This window comes from Nerophis lumbriciformis, linkage group LG31 (genome assembly GCF_033978685.3).
Source record: "Nerophis lumbriciformis linkage group LG31, RoL_Nlum_v2.1, whole genome shotgun sequence".
Lineage (NCBI taxonomy): Eukaryota > Metazoa > Chordata > Actinopteri > Syngnathiformes > Syngnathidae > Nerophis > Nerophis lumbriciformis.
The window spans coordinates 24,016,383-24,038,104 of record NC_084578.2 but is presented as its reverse complement, the minus strand read 5'-3'; the positions used below and the strand labels follow the sequence as shown (position 1 = coordinate 24,038,104).

The 21,722-nt window shown below is 41.1% G+C and overlaps 1 protein-coding gene across 3 annotated transcripts in view; it reads left to right on the top strand.

The window, feature by feature from the left end:
* lrrfip1a (leucine rich repeat (in FLII) interacting protein 1a) overlaps positions 1-13,408 on the top strand; it is a 152,352-nt gene extending 138,944 nt beyond the window's left edge. For 2 of the 3 annotated variants that reach the window (XM_061926399.2, XM_061926396.2), the window contains 4 exons: positions 450-564; positions 628-707; positions 775-879; positions 12,559-13,408. In XM_061926399.2, the coding sequence (XP_061782383.1) occupies positions 450-564; positions 628-707; positions 775-879; positions 12,559-12,666 (408 nt within the window). In that variant the 3' untranslated portion in view covers positions 12,667-13,408. The remainder of the gene's footprint in view (positions 1-449; positions 565-627; positions 708-774; positions 880-12,558) is intronic. The other variant, XM_061926398.2, reaches the window with a different exon arrangement.
* Positions 13,409-21,722: the final 8,314 nt, after the last annotated feature.

The following is a 21,722-nucleotide window of genomic DNA, read 5'->3' as shown; positions in this document are numbered from 1 at the left end:
CTGCAGAAATCTCGTCATTGCGGCTCTTAAAGTTGACTAGTATACTTAAGAGATGGATGTTGGTGATGTTTTGTGGTCTTTATGGGCAGATAACAGTGAGTACACTCCTGATATTTGCGCATATCTTTGATGATCTGGGACAAAACTGAAGAGATGACACAACTTAAGTAGTCAGTGTACAGTTGGTTTTGCAGCATACATTCACTTTACTTCCCCCTTAAATAAGTCAACACACATCCATTAACACGCTGACAACACCTGTTAGCAAAAATAGTGTCCAAGTTGTGAATATTTAGTGTGTACTTTTAATTTTAAGTCTTCATACTCTTGAGCATGGCATTCAGGAGGTTGTTGGTGGAATATTCTTCCATAACATCACAGAGTTGGTGGTTGTTGTCAAACTATGTGCCATGAAGAGATCATGAAATATGTCACTATGATGTTTTCAGATACAGACGCTTAAAGACCAACTGGGCCAGAAGAACAACGACACAGATGGAAGTCCAAGCGCAGACGGTGAAGTTGTAGAAAACGGCAAAGATCCCAACATGGTTGAAGCGCAGAGTAAGTCACCAAGTTGACTTCTGTCTTTAATAGCAGACATAATAATGTCAGCTTATCTACCAGCAGACTCCAGCAGGCAAATAACTGACATGAAATTTAAACTGGTGAAAGCAGAACAAGAAGTGACTGCTTTACAACAAAATGTAAGTTAAAACAACGTTGCTGAAATGTTTGTGTGTGTACTTTAATGTACTTTGGACTTTTCTTCAGGTGAGCAGACTTGAGGGTCAGGTGATGCGCTACAAGTCAGCAGCTGAGAGTGCAGAAAAAGTGGAGGATGAGCTGAAAGCAGAGAAACGAAAGCTGCAGAGAGAAGTACTTTAGTCTTTACCTTAAACATATCCTAGCGACAATACATGATGGATGGCTGGACGGACGGATGTATGGATCGATGAATGGACGGATGGATGGATAAACTGATGGATGAATAAATCACTAGAAGTAGAGATGTCCGATAATGGCTTTTTTGCCGATATCCGATATTCCGATATTGTCCAACTCTTAATTACCGATTCTGATCTCAACCGATACGGATATATACAGTTGTGGAATTAACGCATTATTATGCCTAATTTTGTTGTGATGCCGCGCTGGATGCATTAAACAAAGTAACAAGGTTTTCCAAAATAAGAGAACAACTTCAACTCTAGTTATGGAAAGAAGTGCCAACATCCACTGCCATATTTATTATTGAAGTCACAAAGTGCATTCTTTTTTTTAACATGCCTCAAAACAGCAGCTTGGAATTTGGGACATGCTCTCCCTGAGATAATCCTAATACCCACTACAACTATGGGAAATATTATATTTTGACTTTCACAAAGTGCATTATTTTTAATTTTTTTTAAACATGCCTCAAAACAATGAAGGCACACAGCTTCAGTCCAGAGTATATTAGAGTAATAAAGTACACAATATCATAGTCCTCCTTTAGTGCAAGACTGCCTGGCATACTGTATAACAGGAAATTATAAACTGGGCTCAATCTGCCCTGCTCTATAACGTATTTGTATGAGTAACACAAATGTGCTGCAAGCTAGTGGTGAGTGCTTGAAGTGGCCTAGCAGTCAGCCAGCGCTTCTGAAATGCTGCGTTGAGACAGGGCACCTCCGTTCACTGCAAGCTGCTTTCGGTGTTTGCTTTTCATCCATCTTCCGCTTGTATTCATCGTGTATCTCCTTACGATTCTTGAAGAGGTGGGAGATCAAATTGCTTTTATTAAAAGAACACGTCTTGGTTCATAACCAACTTTTTGCAGTCATTACAAATTGCCAGTTTTTTATCCGTCAGACACACTTTAAAATAATCCCAAACCATAGACATGGTGTCGTTAGTCAGTCACCGAGCTCGCTTGCTTGTTAGCCAGGCTACAGCACCGGCAACAACACACTCTTGTTGTTGTTATGCTGTTATGCTACGCTCGGGGCGGTTTGATGAGGTCATCAAGCGTCGCCAGTAAACCTCTCATGCTGCAGTCGTCAACTCCTGTGTTGTGTGTGAGAGAGGTGAGAGGGGAGAGGCTGCTGACTGAAAGACGCAACTGCTCTGTACTGCTCCCTCCGTCCGTGTTTTACCGGATATGTACCGCTCCGTACAGCGGCGTTTTAAAAAGTCATTAATTTTACTTTTTGAAACCGATACCGTTAATTTCCGATATTACATTTTAAAGCATTTATCGGCCGATATCATCGGCTGGTCGATATTATCGGACATCTCTAACTAGAAGTAATATAGACAATAATACAAAGGTTATGAACATTTGTAAAATAATGAAAAGTATTCCTTCGATTATCGCAGGAGTTGTGTTCCACACCGCAAAGTAGTGGTAGTGGTATTTATTTTAAGATTTACAATAATTTTTTGTATTTTAGGTCATAATGCACCAAAATTTTAGTCGAAAGATTTTTATCAGCAAAACAGAAAGTTGTGGTGACATAAACAGGAAGCAGGCAATTATATGGATTGATTGATTGATTGAAACTTTTATTAGTAGATTGCACACTACAGTACAAATTCCGTACAATTGACCACTAAATGGTAACACCCGAATAAGTTTTTCAACTTGTTTAAGTCGGGGTACACGTTAATCAATTCATGGAAGGAAAGCAACACGTGGACATACTTCAATATATCCACGATAGACCCACAAACAGCCATATGCTAAAGGTGTGGAAATATTAAGAGGGCAGTTTTAAAGTTATAGCTGTATTAATATTAATAGTTTTAAAGTTATTTTAAAGAGGCAAAGTACAGCTGGAGTTGCAGAGTGAGGCTAGTGTTAGTGCCTGAGTGCTTGCAGACAATGGCGGCTCGCTGCAGCACTCCTGTAAGGAGCGTTCACACATGGTTTGTATGGCGGTTAATGGCGTTTTTTAAACTGCTGTGAACGGTGTCTAGAAAGAAGAAAGTTGAACACAACGGCAACGCAGATTGCGGCAGTGGTACCACGGACCCCAAAAGGCGGCGTAGTCCTCCACTCTTCACTCCGCATTAACCGCCGTGCCACCCCATAATACTTCCGTGTTTAACTCCCCAATCTCCGTATCGTTGCCGTGTTCACCCTGTGAAGTCCTGGGACAAAAATGTGACTTGTGGATTATGGATGCATTAACACAGGATCATGAATCTTGCTGTGCAAATACATAGACGGGCGTTCTTTTTTCGGCAAAAGACGATTTAAAAAACTTGATTTCAAACCGCCAAGCTTGCCACAAGATCGACACAAACATGTAATATGTCGGCAGCCTTCCATTCTCAGGGCTCATGAGTGACGGATGACCAGGGTTTGTGTTTGGTGTGAACACGGTCTTTAGCGGAGCACGGCGAATTGCCAAGCTGCCATGAACGGCCATCTAAACCGGCAATATGAAAACATATCAAGAGTCTCGAATTACACCAGAAAAAGTTGCTAGATTTGTTTTTAAATGAAGAAGTCACTAAAAAGATTGTAAAGCGCTCCATATCAACTCAGTACAGAAAGAAAATGCTCCCTAAGTTTATACTTCAAAATTGCTGAGTCGCTCATTTCGCTGTTGAACTATAAGGGATTCAGCCTCAGACAGATGCCCACCTTTAATAGACTCCCAGAGATGCTGACTATCTGATGGCCGGGACAAAGCCGAGCATTTATCCAATGACAGTCTAGTTTAGCTGCAGAAGAACAACCCACTCCTCTTTGGAGCATGCATACAGAATTTGACTCATCAATGATTATTTCACTATTGTTATAAATATATAATAATTAGGGATGTCCGATAATGGCTTTTTGCCGATATCCGATATTCCGATATTGTCCAACTCTTTAATTACCGATACCAATATCAACCGATACCGATATCAACCAATATATACAGTCGTGGAATTAACACATTATTATGCCTAATTTGGACAACCAGTTATGGTGAAGATAAGGTACTTTTAAAAAAAATAATAAAATAAGATAAATAAATTAAAAACATTTTCTGGAATAAAAAAGAAAGTAAAACAATATAAAAACAGTTACATTGAAACTAGTAATTAATGAAAATTAACTGTTAAAGGTTAGTACTATTAGTGGACCAGCAGCACGCACAATCATGTGTGCTTACGGATTGTATCCCTTGCAGACTGTATTGATATGTATTGATATATAATGTAGGAACCAAAATATTAATAACAGAAAGAAACAACCCTTTTGTGTGAATAAGTGTAAATGGGGGAGGGAGGTTTTTTGTGTTGGTGCACTAATTGTAAGTGTATCTTGTGTTTTTTATGTTGATTCAATAAAAAAAATAAAAAAATAAAATAAAAAACGATACCGATAATAAAAAAACGATACCGATAATTTCCGATATTACATTTTAATGCATTTATCGGCCGATAATATCGGCATGCCGATATTATCGGACATCTCTAATAATAATACTAATACAATAATTGATTTTATTTTGTTATAATAACAGTGGTAAATGCATATTTTTACAATTTTAAGATATTTGTATTCTTCGAGAATGAATGTTTTAATTTTAGCGAGGTTAGTAAACAGTCATAGCCATAAATGCAATTGTAATAATAATTATTTTCCGGTGTTTCGGCCTTCGGCTGTGGTTTTCTCGTTTATGGTTTTCGGTTTTGACCAAAAAATGTGCATCTGTAATTTTAGGTCAATATTAAATCCCCACACACTGTTAACCTTTCGCACACACACGTTCTTCCTCCTATGTAAGAGCAACATACAGAATATTAGTACTCTGGTAGAAGTAATGACGCTAAAGAACTAGCTGCAGGTGATGATGATGATGGTGTCCAAGTGAGAAAGTTATCGAGCTGTTGTCTTATTAAGAGACATTGTTGCTGTCGTCCTTCCATTCTTCTCCTTCTTCTTTGTGTAGGTACTGACGATTCATTGATCTTGTAAAAGTAGCTCATAACTAAGCTAGCTTCTTTTAGCATAGCAATGACAAGGTCAATCTTTTCTTCTTTCTCTGGGGCTTGAACTGTGGGCCAGAAACCTTAGAAGGCACAGAACGTGTGTTTGGCATCATAAGACTAAATAAATTCAAATAGTCAGTTTGGAACATGTTAATCACAATGTGGCACATCACATATTTACAGTTCACATTTCAACATGTCCAAAAAGGAGGAGGAAGAAGCAGATCTTTTTTAATCCTAACGTTTCCATTTCACAGCAATTACTCCCACATCTGCTTACTTCCTGTACTCAATCTGTAACACAAACAACATTTAAATAACAAATTACTAATCCACCAGGTTCACATGAAGAGATACTTTGTAATAATTTGCCGAATATGTGACAAATGATAAATTAGGATTTATTTATCAATAAGAGTCAAGGTTTATCGCAACATATCCTTGATAGCAACGATACTTCATAGTGAAGTATCATCAATATTTAATATAAATATTGTCGATTCTTGATAGCGGACTATCCATGATGGTGACAATACTTGACAGAAACGATACTTGATAGTGACAATACTTGATAGCGAAGTATCCTTGATATTGATGATACTTAATAGTGACAATACTTGAGAGCAAAGTATCCTTGATTGTGATATTCTTGATTTGATATTAACAATACTTAATATTGACGATGCTTGATAGCGACGATACTTGATAGCAAAGTATTCTAGATAGCGACGATAAGTGATAGTGAAGTATCCTTGATATTGTCGATATTTGATAGCGACGATACTTGGTTGCAAAGTGTCCATGATGGTGACGATACTTGACAACGACGATACTAGACAGCAAAGTATCCTTGAAAGTGATGATACTTGATAGAAAAGTATCCTCTATAGCGAGGATGATAGCTAAGAATCCTTGATAGCAACGATAATTAAAAGCGAAGTATCCTAGGTAGCAAAGATACTTGATAGTGATGATACTTGATACTGGCGATACTTGATAGCAGCAATACTTGAGAGTGAAGTATCATTGATAGCGACAATACTTGATAGCAATGTTAACTTTAGTATTTTTGTGACAAAGAAACACTACTTAGGCGTAGCTTCCCTCCGCCTTCGGGTGGGGGGACGGGTCCTGACTGTTGTTTGCGCTTACGCGCCAAACAGCAGCTCAGAGTACCCACCCTTTTTGGATTCACTCGAGGGAGTACTAGAGAGTGCTCCCCCGGGTGATTCCCTCGTTTTACTGGGGGACTTCAACGCTCATATTGGCAACGACAGTGAAACCTGGAGAGGCGTGATTGGGAAGAATGGCCGCCCGGATCTGAACCCAAGTGGTGTTTTGTTATTGGACTTTTGTGCCCGTCACGGATTGTCCATAACGAACACCATGTTCAAGCATAAGGGTGTCCATATGTGCACTTGGCACCAGGACACCCTAGGCCGCAGTACTATGATCGACTTTGTAGTTGTGTCATCGGATTTGCGGCCTCGTGTTTTGGACACTCGGGTGAAGAGAGGGGCGGAGCTTTCTACCGATCACCACCTGGTGGTGAGTTGGCTGCGATGGTGGGGGAGGATGCCGGACAGACCTGGCAGGCCCAAACGCATTGTGAGGGTTTGCTGGGAACGTCTGGCAGAGTCTCCTGTCAGAGAGACTTTCAATTCCCACCTTCGGAAGAACTTTGAACATGTCACGAGGGAGGTGCTGGACATTGAGTCCGAGTGGACCATGTTCCGCACCTCTATTGTCGAGGCGGCTTATTGGAGCTGTGGCCGCAAGGTAGTTGGTGCCTGTCGTGGCGGTAATCCTAGAACCCGTTGGTGGACACCGGCGGTGAGGGATGCCGTCAAGCTGAAGAAGGAGTCCTATCTGGTTATTTTGGCTCATGGGACTCCTGAGGCAGCGGACAGGTACCGACAGGCCAAGCGGTGTGCGGCTTCAGCGGTCGCGGAGGCAAAAACTCGGACATGGGAGGAGTTCGGGGAAGCCATGGAAAACGACTTCCGGACGGCTTCGAAGCGATTCTGGACCACCATCCGCCGCCTCAGGAAGGGGAAGCAGTGCACTACCAACACCGTGTATGGTGCGGATGGTGTTCTGCTGACCTCGACTGCGGAAGTTGTAGATCGGTGGAGGGAATACTTCGAAGACCTCCTCAATCCCACCAACACGTCTTCCTATGAGGAAGCAGTGCCTGGGGAATCTGTGGTGGGCTCTCCTATTTCTGGGGCTGAGGTTGCTGAGGTAGTTAAAAAGCTCCTCGGTGGCAAGGCCCCGGGGGTGGATGACAACCGCCCGGAGTTCCTTAAGGCTCTGGATGCTGTGGGGCTGTCTTGGTTGACAAGACTCTGCAGCATCGCATGGACATCGGGGGCAGTACCTCTGGATTGGCAGACCAGGGTGGTGGTTCCTCTCTTTAAAAAGGGGAACCGGAGGGTGTGTTCTAACTATCGTGGGATCACACTCCTCAGCCTTCCCGGTAAGGTCTATTCAGGTGTACTGGAGAGGAGGCTACGCCGGATAGTCGAACCTCGGATTCAGGAGGAGCAGTGTGGTTTTCGTCCTGGTCGTGGAACTGTGGACCAGCTCTATACTTTCGGCAGGGTCCTTGAGGGTGCATGGGAGTTTGCCCAACCAGTCTACATGTGCTTTGTGTACTTGGAGAAGGCATTCGACCGTGTCCCTCGGGAGGTCCTGTGGGGAGTGCTCAGAGAGTATGGGGTTTCGGACTGTCTGATTGTGGCGGTCCGCTCCCTGTATGATCAGTGTCAGAGCTTGGTTCGCATTGCCGGCAGTAAGTCGGACACGTTTCCGGTGAGGGTTGGACTCCGCCAAGGCTGCCCTTTGCCACCGATTCTGTTCATAACTTTTATGGACAGAATTTCTAGGCGCAGTCAAGGCGTTGAGGGGATCCGGTTTGGTGGCTGCAGGATTAGGTCTCTGCTTTTTGCAGATGATGTGGTCCTGATGGCTTCATCTGGCCAGGATCTTCAGCTCTCACTGGATCGGTTCGCAGCTGAGTGTGAAGCGACTGGGATGAGAATCAGCACCTCCAAGTCCGAGTCCATGGTTCTCTCCCGGAAAAGGGTGGAGTGCCATCTCCGGGTTGGGGAGGAGATCTTGCCCCAAGTGGAGGAGTTCAAGTACCTCGGAATCTTGTTCACGAGTGAGGGAAGAGTGGATCGTGAGATCGACAGGCGGATCGGTGCGGCGTCTTCAGTAATGCGGATGCTGTATCGATCCGTTGTGGTGAAGAAGGAGCTGAGCCGGAAGGCAAAGCTCTCAATTTACCGGTCGATCTACGTTCCCATCCTCACCTATGGTCATGAGCTTTGGGTTATGACCGAAAGGACAAGATCACGGGTACAAGCGGCCGAAATGAGTTTCCTCCGCCGGGTGGCGGGGCTCTCCCTTAGAGATAGGGTGAGAAGCTCTGTCATCCGGGGGGAGCTCAAAGTAAAGCCGCTGCTCCTCCACATCGAGAGGTGCCAGATGAGGTGGTTCGGGCATCTGGTCAGGATGCCACCCGAGCGCCTCCCTAGGGAGGTGTTTAGGGCATGTCCGACTGGTAGGAGGCCACGAGGAAGACCCAGGACACGTTGGGAAGACTATGTCTCCCGGCTGGCCTGGGAACGCCTCGGGATCCCCCGGGAGGAGCTGGACGAAGTGGCTGGGGAGAGGGAAGTCTGGACTTCCCTGCTTAGGCTGCTGCCCCCGCGACCCGACCTCGGATAAGCGGAAGAAGATGGATGGATGGATGGATGAAACACTACTTTTACTCCATTACATTGAGTTTCATTCCGACCATTACATTTATTAATATCACAATTATTTGTAATATATTCATTAAGGCATGCAAAGACGTATTAATTTGTTAGCAAGACCTTTTTTCCGGCAAGCACTGTCACATGACTCTGTTTAACCAACCCAATGTAAGCATTAGTCACGTTTGATTCCATTTCACCAATCAAATGTAGCCTGGCAGTCAAATGACTCTTTTTGACCAATCCAATTTAAGCACTGAAGACGCTTCACTCCATCTCACCAATTCAACGGAGCTTAGCATTCTACCTAGCGAATAACAAGTCGGTGGTGAGGGACTGTTTACGCCAAACAAGCACAAAGTAGAAGCTGAAATAGGTCAGTATATTTAAAATATATGGTAAAATAGAAACCTACTTGTTTAATTAGTGTCATCCATCCATCCATCTTCTTCCGCTTATCCAAGGTCGGGTGGCGGGGGCAGCAGCCTAAGCAGGGAAGCCCAGACTTTTCTCTCCCCAGCCACTTCGTCCAGCTCTTGCCGGGCATTCCGAGGCGTTCCCAGGCCAGCCGGGAGACAAAGTCTTCCCAACGTGTCCTGGGTCTTCCCCGTGGCCTCCTACCGGTCGGACGTGCCCTAAACACCTCTCTCGGGAGGCGTTCGGGTGGCATCCTGACCAAATGCCCGAACCACCTCATCTGGCTCCTCTCGATGTGGAGGAGCAGGGGCTTTACTTTGAGCTCCCCCCGGATGACAGAGCTTCTCATCCTATCTCTAAGGGAGAGCCCTGCCACTCGGTGGAGGAAACTCATTTCGGCCGCTTGTACCCGTGATCTTGTCCTTTCGGTCATAACCCAAAGCTCATGACCATAGGTGAGAATAGGAACGGAGATCGACCGGTAAATTGAAAGCTTTGCCTTCCGGCTCAGCTCCTTCTTCACTACAACGGATCGATACATCCATCCATCCATTTTCTACCGCGTATTCCCTTTGGGGTCGCGGGGGGCGCTGGAGCCTATCTCAGATACAATCGGGCGGTAGGCGGGGTACACCCTGGACAAGTCGCCACCTCATCGCAGGGCCAACACAGATAGACAGACAACATTCACACTCACATCCACACACTAGGGCCAATTTAGTGTTGGCAATCAACCTATCCCCAGGTGCATGTCTTTGGAAGTGGGAGGAAGCCGGAGTACCCAGAGGGAACCCATGCAGTCACGGGGAGGACATGCAAACTCCACACAGAAAGATCCCGAGCCCGGGATTGAACCCAAGGCTACTCAGGACCTTCGTATTGTGAGGCAGATGCACTAACCCCTGTTCCACCGTGCTGCCCATACAGTGTCATTTAATTAGTGTCAGAATGTTCCCAAAAAAAGACAGCATACTGACTGTTTGAGACAACTGGTAATCAAAAACCTACTAAAACATTGACTAAAAAACTATCTTTTTGTATTTATCTGATGAGTGTCATTTAAATACATTAAAAAATTACCAATAGCACCAAATAGTGGAAAGTACTTCTCCGTTAGATCCGGAGCGTGAAAGTTACTCGTGCTAGCTTATTAGCATGTAGCATTCTCTTCTTCTACTGTATTGACATTACCACATAGCTAAACAAGCTGAAATGACCACAATCGCGCCCTAGTGTACGGGAGGCACACTGCGTATGGCCAACAGTCCCATTACAGATAAGAGCAGGGAAACTACAGCTTCACATGTAGGCGTGAGAATAAAAGAATCAGAATTATTTGACAAATCAGACTAATTAGTACATGGAAATGTACAGACTGTAAAAAGTGACATGACGTCAGACAAGGCAGCAAAAAAAATCTTCAATGATTACTTTTAAACTAGTAAAAAGAACATTAATATTATGAGCTGTCATCTGTGTTGGTAGAAATATGTTCACATTTCAGCCTACAGGAATTCTACTTCCTACTAGAGAATGGTAAATGGTAAATGGGTCGTACTTGTATAGCGCTTTTCTACCTTTTTAAGGAACTCAAAGCGCTTTGACACTATTTTCCACATTCACCCATTCACACACACACATTCACACACTGATGGCGGGAGCTGCCATGAATGGCGCTAACCAGGCCCATCAGGAGCAAGGGTGAAGTGACTTGCTCAAGGACACAACGGACGTGACTAGGATGGTAGAAGGTGGGGATTGAACCAGTAACTCTCAGATTGCTGGCACGGCCACTCTCCCAACTTCGCCACGCCGTAGAGAAACCATGTTGCACTATATATGCTTTTTAAGTTTTACACACACACACCAACTACAGTTGCAGTGCAAGAACCATTAAAAATAGCTACTAAGTAAATCAGAAGTTACTCACAAGTTACTCTGTACTTGAGTAGTTTTCTCACGCAATCCTTACTTACTCTTGCTCAAGTACATCTTTTGATGACTGCATTGTACTTAATTCATATTCATTCAATCAATCCATCAAGCTTTATTGCAGACTCCAATGTCCAAGTAGACATACAATCACATACAGTACATAAAACAAACAAAACACAGAATAAAAGGCATTATCACATAATATTAAAAACAGTGTTTGTGCATACTCAGTAAAAGGCCTCTAATAAATAAATAAAAGCAGCAATAAAAATAAAAAATAAATAAATAAAATTAAAAAAAAATTAAAAAAAATAAATAAATATATATATATATATATATATATATATACTTTAAAAATGTGTCTACACATTCTATAAAAGGCAGAGATACCAGTGTTTCCATATATACGATTGGTATCCAACAGAACTACACCTAGGATTGGTTATCTGTATAATAAGATCAGTCTCGTACCCCTGCAGTCTACATATAAACTTAAACATCAGTTTTCTCAGGGTGGCATGGAAGGTGTTTATCCCTAAACATTTTCTACACCTGGAGATTGCGCAAGCTCTCTTTTTTTAACCTCTCCCATATTATTCTAAAGCAGTGGTTCTTAACCTTGTTGGAGGTACCAAACCCCACCAGTTTCATATGCGCATTCACCGAACCCTTCTTTAGTGAAAAATAAAATGTTGTATTTTTTCAAATTCAAGACAAAGTTATATGTTTTTGGTAACACTTTAGTATGGGGAACATATTCTAAGTAACAAAGACTTAATTTAGAGTTATTTGGTTAGGGTTAGGGTTAGAGGGTTAGGGCCAGGGTTAGAGGGTTAGGGTTATAATAAGGCCATGCCGAATAAGGCATTAATAAGTACTCAATAATGACTAGTTAAGAGCCAATATGTTACTAATTTGCATGTTAATAAGCATCTAATTAATGGTGAATATGTTCCCCATACTAAAGTGTTACCATGTTTTATTACTGGTGCACAAAATGAACCGTGCATGAACATCACCTTGTTCAAACAACAAAACCAACACTGCATAAACTCACAACAAATTACACACCTGCAAATCAGTCTGACTTCTGCTGTTGTCGTATCTGTAATACGCCGATAGGAAGAAGTTTTTATTTACACGATGAGTCGGGGGTGTCTTGACCTCCGCCGAACCCCTGAGCCCGACTCCTAGGGTTCGATCGAACCCTGGTTAAGAACCACTGTTCTAAAGTCACGTTACTCTTACTTGAGTACAATTTTTGTGTACTCTACCCAACTCTGCTTGGTATCGAGGATACTTTATAGCGATATTTACTTTATAGGGAAGTATCCTTGGTAATGACAATACTGGAAAGCGATGTATCCTTGATACCGACGTGTCCTTAATAGCAACGGTACTTGATAACAACGTATACTTTATAGGGAAGTATCCTTGATATTGATGATACCTTGTCTGTCCCACTCAGTTACGCTCAGCTTTGGACAAGATGGATGAGCTGGAGTCTAACAACAAGCACCTCAATAAGAGACTGGAGAAGATCAAGTCCAGCCGTGGTTTAGTCCAAAGTCCATAAACTGAAAAAAAAAAAACATCCAGACAATTGTCTTCTGCATAGTCCACACTTTCATGAAAACACACACCTGCAGATGTAACACAAACACACAGTATGTGTTTGTCTTAATAAAACAACAAGTGTGTAGTGTGCACGGCATCAGAAAAGCTGAACTTCCCCATCAAATATTGATGCGAAGATAGGTATGGATATATAACTGTACCTTTACAGATGTTTTATTGCCCCCTGCTGGCAAGCGCTGATCATCCACTTGCCTTATTTTTGTTATTATTATTATTGTTATCATTATTAATATTGTTCACTTTTATTTTTCAATGTCCGTCCACCACACTGGACAGTAAATTAATATTTTGTGTGTTTTTTTCTAAATGTATTTTTGTGTATTTATAGCCAAACCACTTGGAACAACAACCATTTCGTCAAGCATGAATACTTCTTGCAGTACTTCAACATACATTATCTAAGCTTTGGTACCTTGCAGTCCTTCCACACACGTTATTTAAGCGTTAGTACCGTGTTGCACTTCCATGTACGCTGTTTAAGCTTTGGTGCCATGTCGTACTTTAACATACATTATATAAGCGTTAGTACCTTGCAGTACTTTCACATCCATGATTCTACTGGAGGTCGTTGCTGAGAATGAACCAAAGAAAAAGAAGGAATGCTGCTTCACGGTTTTCAAAGCTTGAATGTGTTTGTAAGAAAACAAACTTTGTGCAATAAAGTGTCAAAAAATATTGTACATGCTTGTTTAGTTCTTGACTCTTTCCTGTGACTTAAAGCCCAATGTCACCTAGGATAGACTCGAGCTCACCACAGGAGTCCTTTTGTAAATTGTAAGGGAAATCTTCAGGGGTTTTTTCTCATGTTCTTGCAAGACAATGGTTCTCATGTCCAGCATTGCCTTCAAAGGCGTTTAGAACATCAGGAAAATGTGATTTTCCCAATGATGCTGTGGGCCTGGTCTAAACTAAAACATGCAAACTTACTAGCACAGGCGAAGCTGATCTACTAAACTTTTGAGCAAAATAAAGAGAGCAATCCATTCTGCCCATTTGATGTACACTTGTGGCGAGATAATGCTCCTGCGCACTTACTTACCTGTTTGATGGTTTCAGCAAGTCAGATTGCATTTGTAGTCCCAAATAATTCAAACGTGTAATAAAATAAAGAGAGACAGCAAATCTCACAGTCTCCTCAGCAGGCCCGGCCCTAACCAATCTGGCGCCCTAGGCAAGATTTTAGGTGGCGCCCCCCCCCCCCCCTCACAAGAAACCGAATAGCTTTATCTTTGACCTTTTTTTTTTTTTTTTACTTACAACTATACCTAATATATAAAGGGGTGGACAAGTGATTATTACCTGCAGGGCAAACATTAGCTAACCAGAAGGCAATAACAATGTAAACAAAAAACACCTGCTTAAAAGATCTAATACCTGAGGAATGTAAGGTGGGAGTACAGTAATTACCTAACGTTACATGATTATTTTCCATAACAATTTAGCCCCCTCCACAATATTAACCCGACGTTAAAACAGAACTAGCTATTTATTGATTAGCAATTGCCGAATCATGTAACATTAGCTTAATGCTCACAAGCCAGGTTACTATCACATTCTGTAACAGACAAATAATTTCATGTAGGCTAACGTTACCTACCTGCTACCTCTGTCTTTTCTCGTTTCTACTCCTCTTCTTTTCTCTTTTTTCTTCCTTGGGCACCTGACAGTTTTGGCCGTTTTGACATCTTGTGTTGATTTTTTGATGTGGTGACGTCCAAAAAGAGTCATGTTACGGTAAGAGAGAGAGGGGGGGGGCGTAATGTTGTAACAAATAATATTTCTATTAAATAGGCTTTACTTTGCATTTTAATTAACGTGGGATTATTTTTTGTATTTAGAAATAATAGTACCAACTTTCTTTCTTTTTTTTTTTTTTCTCCAACATTTGTGGCACTGGCGTGGCGCCCCCTGATGGACGGCGCCCTTAGCATTTGCCTATACGACCTATGCCACGGGCCGGCCCTGCTCCTCAGTCATCAAGGGGGTGTCAGTATGTGGCATTGCTGTACCTTTGTTGTGATTAGTGGGCAGCACAAAACATGGCCTTTAAATGTGGTTGGCAGGTGTTCTGCCTACCGCTACTGGACAAAAACAAACGCAAATATTTGCCTCGAACTAAGAATTCTGGGACCCCTGAAAGAATATCGGTGTAGGCCCCTCTATTCATTGCCACCTTTAATTTTGTTGTTTTTCTGGGTTCTTGATGACACCTGGTGTAATACTCCCAATTTGTTTCCTTTTTTAAATTAACGCCTTAACAAGTCCAGAGTATTATGTAAATCATGAATTATTAGTTGTCTTATTCTAATTTCACTGATTCGCAACATGTTATTACACCTCTGATTGCAAACACATTTTCAATTAACCACTAAACAAATAGATAGTGGGTATTTTATTGTATTTGACAATCAAGCACTGATATGAAAAAAAAAACTAAGTGTACTGGCTCAAGATAATCCACAGATAAATATGTAGCATTTAACTTAAATTTATGTGCAAGTAAAAAAACAGCACATGGAATAATTGTGATGTTTGTCTGCTCTTGAGTGGGACTGTGCTGAAAACGTATTTTTGATTTATTGTATGTCTTGTACATGTGAAGAAATGACAATAAAGCTGACTTTGACTTTGACCTTATAAAACAAATATAAAAAACGACAAGCCTCAAGCTTGTTTGTTCACTGTAAGTGTCATCAAGAAAGCCCAACGCCAGCTTTTTTGTTCGCAAATTTGCTGATGAGGTCTTTGAAGTCTAGCTGACTTTCAATTGTAAGTCTAGCAAGGCTGTTAAGTAGGGGTGTACAAAAATCGATTTTTTTTTTTAATTATTTTTTTTATGAATCTTGATTCCTATTTGTAACGATAGTCAATTTTAAATATGACTTTTCCTTTAAGTAATATAGGAATTTATCACAACTCTTCATCTATTTTATGGAGGAATGTAGTTGATAATCGAACTGGCACCCAATGTTATTGAAAAGTATTGATTTTGAATTGAGAATAGTTTTGAATCAAGAATCCCTTCTGAGTGGAATCGTTGCCCCCAAGAATCGAATCGAATCATGTGGTGCTCAAAGATTCATAGCCCTATCTAGCCTCTCTTTTAGATCTGACATTGTTCTTAACTAGTTTCAGTTTGCTAAACATCCTTTCTCCCTCTGCAACAGTCACATGATGTGAAAGTCCATGTAGAACTGTCCTGAATTCTAGATAATCTTTTTTACTTTGTTGTTGTCAGCTATTATCTACTTCTTTTATTTTATTTTGCTATGAAAACAAACAACACATCGTTGAACATTTACCTTTTTTTGTATTTAGGCTATTCAAATGTTCCACTAATAACACATTTTCCCACTCATTTTTCAAGTGTGTTTGAAAACTCCCTGAGCATTCAGTGGAGCACATGTGAGCAACATCAGACGTGCACACTGTGGCCATAGCAGCAGCACACCTGTCTCAAACCTGGCATAACAATTCAAAAGTCTTATTATAATGAAATACCAGCAGTCATTTCAATGAGATTATTGATTGATTGATTGATTGAAACTTTTATTAGTAGATAGTACAGTACATATAATGGTAACCCCACGAATAAGTTTTTCAATTTGTTTAAGTCGGGGTCCACGTTAATCAATTCATGGTACAAATATATACTATCAGCATAATACAGTCATCATACAAGTTAATCATCAGAGTATATACATTTAATTATTTACAATCCAGGGGGTGGGATGTGGAGGGGGTTGGTTAGGTTGCTATCAGCATATTGCAGTCTTCATACAAGTTTATCATCTGAGAAATGGACATTGTAACAGTGTAAGTCTCACTTTGTAGGATATGTACAGCGAGCAGTGAACATAGTGAGCTCAGAAAACATAACAAGTATATACATTTGATTATTTACAATCCAGGGAGGTGGCATGTGGTGGGGGGAGGGGGTTAGGCTAGGGTTGTAACTGCCTGGAGGTGTTCTTTTAATGCGGTTATAAATGATTTGGCCCATTTAAACGAAAATAACAAAACAATTTTGTTCCTCATGAGCTATGTTCTAGTATTGTATGTCTGGGCGGGGGTCCTGTTTTTGGAAAGAATTTGCACACCTTTCAGAGATCACATTAAGTTTCCCTTAAAACATTCTCATCTTGCACAATGAGATGTAAGCATGGAATAAAGAGTACCAGGCTTCTGAGCCTCGAGCTCTATTTAGCACCACCAGCAGGCAGTTGTGGTCTGGCCGCCCAGCCCCTAACTAGAGAACACAGCAAAACATGCTGAAAGCACTGCACCATCAATAAAGTACCATCTATCTATCTATATATCTAACTCATCCATCTAATCTATCTATCTATCTATATACTGTATATATCAGGCCAGATGATATGACAGATGACAAAGAGTTGGTTTAAGCCTGGTTTGTACAGCAGACAATGACCCGTTTTGCTAGATAGAAGTTGTTTACTAATGTTATTGATGTAGTTACGGACGAATATAAACAGTTTTAATCAATAAAAGTTATCGATGGAATTCCTGTCCTGACAGAGTCTCGATCAATTACGGACGTTTCAATCATCTTTTGTTGTTGCGACCGCTTCTTGTCTTCTGTCACTCACAGCTGCATTTCAAAATCATACAGAACATATTGTTATGTATTTATTTTCTTTAGAGGGATTTGATTTAGTGTATGGCATATATTTGCTGGATGCGAGAGCAGTGCACAATTGTGCAGGCGCGCTCCTTAGAGGGAACTAAATTTGACAGAAAGCATGACATAATACATAGTTTTCACGCCCGACTGATTTCCCATGATGCTCCGCGCGATCCGCCATTTTGAAAGGCAAGCGCACCGGTACAACATCAGCAAATTCATATATACGAACCCGTTCACAAACGTATGCATAATGGCCGAGAAACCAGCAAAAAAGAAGTATAAAGAAGGCTTGGACAACCAGACGTTGGAAAGATACAACCAGAAGACACAATGCATAGGCGTTGACCCGTACGAAGTGCCGAAACAAAGTTTCACGTATGACCACAAATGCCTCCCGGCCATAACGTACATAGACATTTTGAACTACCTCGTCAATTACACCAGTGCCTATACAATGGAGGAATTGAGGGCATTCAAGTCTCTGGAGGCGTACAACCAGTTTATTAACGGATGGGTCAGCGACGTTAAAAGCATGACTGCAAACGAGAAAGTGCTTGTAGTGGGCAGGGTATGTATATATAACGTACATTAAAACCATGTGTTTAGCGAGGACACGTCGGACTCCAAACAAAAGTGCATCTCTAATGTATCTAACTTATGACAAGGTTGATACCTAAATATTTTATCCATTGAGATCTACAACTCATTTCGTGTACAAGCAACCTGGGCTGAGATGGGCGCTATATATCCTGAGGGGGGGGGGGGGGGGGGGGGGTCCATCCCATAAAGGGCTTCGAGAATAGCAAATTGACAAAAAAATAAACAATACATCGTTCTAAAATGTTTAATAAACAGATTGAGACGTAATCCTACCTGTTACAAAGTGATCAGAACATATTTTGGAATGTTGAGATGGCTCCTCTTTCCTGTTGATGCTTGCCAACCACAAGCGTCGTCTCTCCTCGCTGATTTTCCTTGTCTGTTCTCCTTCGTTGTGTCTAATTTTAGGAATACTGAAAAATCCTCGCTGCACTGATCCATCCCGTCGATTTGTACATCCATTCACCCAACAGGAAATAACCATTATGCGCCTTTCACCAGTGTTTGCTCGAATCGTGAAGCGTGTCAACTAGGCCAGGTGTGTTTTGTTTGCCTCCCAAGATGGCGGATGACCCGGATGTGTGACGTCACGTAAACACCATGTATACTTTATCCAAAAAAAATTCTTCGAGTGATTATAGGGATTATACGTCAGTCGCGTTACCAGACATATCGAACTATTGTGCTCCAGATGCTATTCTACACGACAAAGCAGATGGAAACTTGGAAAAGCATGGAAGTCTACAACTTCTATGTGTGTAAATACCACAACGGAGACCCCGGACTGTTGAACAACTTAAGCTGTACATCAAGCAAGAATGGGAAAGAATTCCACCTAAAAAGCTTCAAAAATGTGTCTCAGTTCCCAAACGTTTACTGAGTGTTGTTAAAAGGAAAGGCCATGTAACACGGTGGTAAAAATGCCCCTGTGACAACTTTTTTGCAATGTGTTGCTGCCATTAAATTCTAAGTTAATGATTATTTGCAAACAGGAATTTAGTTTCTCATTGTGAACATTAAATATCTTGTATTTGCAGTCTAGTCAATTGAATATAAGTTGAAAAGGATTTGCAAATCATTGTATTCTGTTTTTATTTACCATTTACACAACGTGACAACTTCACTGGTTTTAAGTTTTGTAGTTCCTGGCCTAATAAAATGATGTGGCGAGCCAGATCTGGCCCCCGGGCCTTGAGTTTGACGCCTGTGCCCTAAATAATGCTAAACGATGTCTTTAATTGGTTTTAAGTGGATTCCAAAGCCACTGAATGAGTGAAAGTATGCAAGTAAAGGGAGAATAAAGCGGTGCAGGTGAGAGATGTCCTACCTGTAGCTGCTTCTTCCTCCCTCCCTCCTGCTTCTTCACCGGGCTGCCCCCATCACTGATCCAGGGGAAGTGTTCCTTCTTCGGTATGGGCCAGGGTTTGAAGTCCTGCTTGTACTGCGTGACGCTGGGGAAAGGCACCCGCGCAGGCTGCTCGTCCTCCCGGGGCTTGTGACCGACCTCCCTCCGTGCCCGGAAACACCCTCTCGCCTCCGGCCCGTCGGCAAAACTGTGTGTACACCCGGCAAACAAAACTGTGTTAAGATAATTGACACTTCAAACTTGCATAAATAAATATTAAGGAATATAACATAACTTGGCTTCTGAGAGTTTCAAAATGTAATGAATAAAATGCTAAAGTTGTTGATAAACAAGCTATTATTTTAATAATTAAATATGGTCATTTTAAATGAATTATTATAATTTAAAATCAATTATTTCAAATATGTTTATTTTAATGTATAATTCTATGGCTGGATGTAATAAGGAGTCACAAAAAAATACAAATAAAAATACAATTAATTTTGAAATTTTATAAAATTTTGAAAAAAACTTCGAAAAATAAAATAAGCCACTGGGAACTGATTTTTAATGGTTTTAACCCTTCTGAATTGTGATATTGTTTAACAGAACGTTCAGGCAACATTCGTGCCATATGGACCTCAAAATATGACAATTTTATAAAATTTTGAAAAAAACTTTGAAAAATAAAATAAGCCACTGGGAACTGATTTTTAATGGTTTTAACCCTTCTGAAATTGTGATAATGTTTAACAGAACGTTCAGGCAACATTCGTGCCATATGGACCTCAAAATATGACACTGACGGGGCAAATTATTGTTTAACTAGGCTACAGATAGATCCACCCTTCTTTAGAAGTCATTCGTTGGTATTTGGAAACTATATAACAGCCAATATGCACGAGAAATGCATGCTAGTTTATATGGTGCCGGCAGTTGAGCATGGCGCGCATTTGACACAACGCTAAAACCGTAAAATGGTCTGAAATTAATCATGTAGGGTAGAAATTGTTACACAAAAACGTGCTTCATATTTCACTCTTTCTATTTACTTACATGTGATCAATGGATGGCGCACCGTATTGCCTGATTATCGGGATTCTGGAATTTGCAGCGTTGTCGAGCTTCGTCTTTGTCTCACGGAAGCTTCTACGCGCATGCGTGCATCCTTGACTCAGCTCAGCTGACGTCAGATTGTTCGAAAAACACAACACGTTCGCGGAACGTTAGGGAAACGTTACTACATAATGTATATAAAGTAAATTTGCGGAAAAAAAACATTTCGAAAAGCCTAACGGTCGCTGTTTCCATTGCAGGCAAATATTTTGTGTGTCAGATAGGTTTTGATATGTTCTGAGAATGTTCTTAGAATGTTCTCATCTTGCATAACCAAACGAGATCCATACAGTAACGTTACGCTAACGTTAGGTGTTACCTGGGTGGATGAGTCATGGAAATCGGTATCAAGACTCTCCCGGATAAATATGCATTGTTTTTGCTCGGGTAAGTTTGCATTTCATGGTTTAACTTTGCGTCTACCGCCATGTTTGTTGCTGTTGTATACGCCGTTTATGAGTAGCGTGTTTTTCCTCGTCTTTATCAAAATATAACTACTGTTCTGTTACAACTAAAAGTTGTAAACTCTTGTTGTTGAAGTGTGTTGTGCTTATTGCTTGTTATTTAATTAACATTATTACATGTGTATTTGTCGCCATCATGTGGTCAGGGCAGTTTCTACATCTTTGAGAAGTGTGTACTTTGAATCAAACTTTATTGACCGGAAGTTGCATAAGCCAAGCAGAGAAATCTACGGTGCCAGCACGTACTTTATGGTGGTTCTTTTCGAAGAAATGCTGCATATATTTTTTGTTCAAGGTTGCATCGCCGGTATGTATCATAAGTTGAACTTTGAAACTTGGTTTTTGTCTAAAATATTTCGAGCTAAATTTACGATTTGTGATATATAATGGGATCTTTGTCATGCTCATTAGCGATAAGTTGCGATGTCATCTAAGATGGCGTCGTAGTACAAATTCACTTTTGTTTACCTTCTCGTGCCTTGTAAAGTAGCATTACAGCATATGGAAAAGTAATAGACCCAAGCGGTAGAATATTAAAATCTAGTAAAATGTTGCTTAAAACAAATATAAATATTAAAAACCCAATGTAGTGAGAGCAACCATCCCAAAATAAGGAAAGATAATTATGCCTGTTCAATTTATGACAATCCAAATCAACCAAAGAACAGTCAAGTTGATAATACTAGAAATACCAATTGGTAACCAATAGTATCAGTGAGGGTACAGCCGCGACAGGCATAGTGGGTCAGTGTCCTGGCTCCGCCCACTTCCACGGCGTCCTCCTGCACACAAAATTTGAACGGAGGCAGGCCACGGGGATA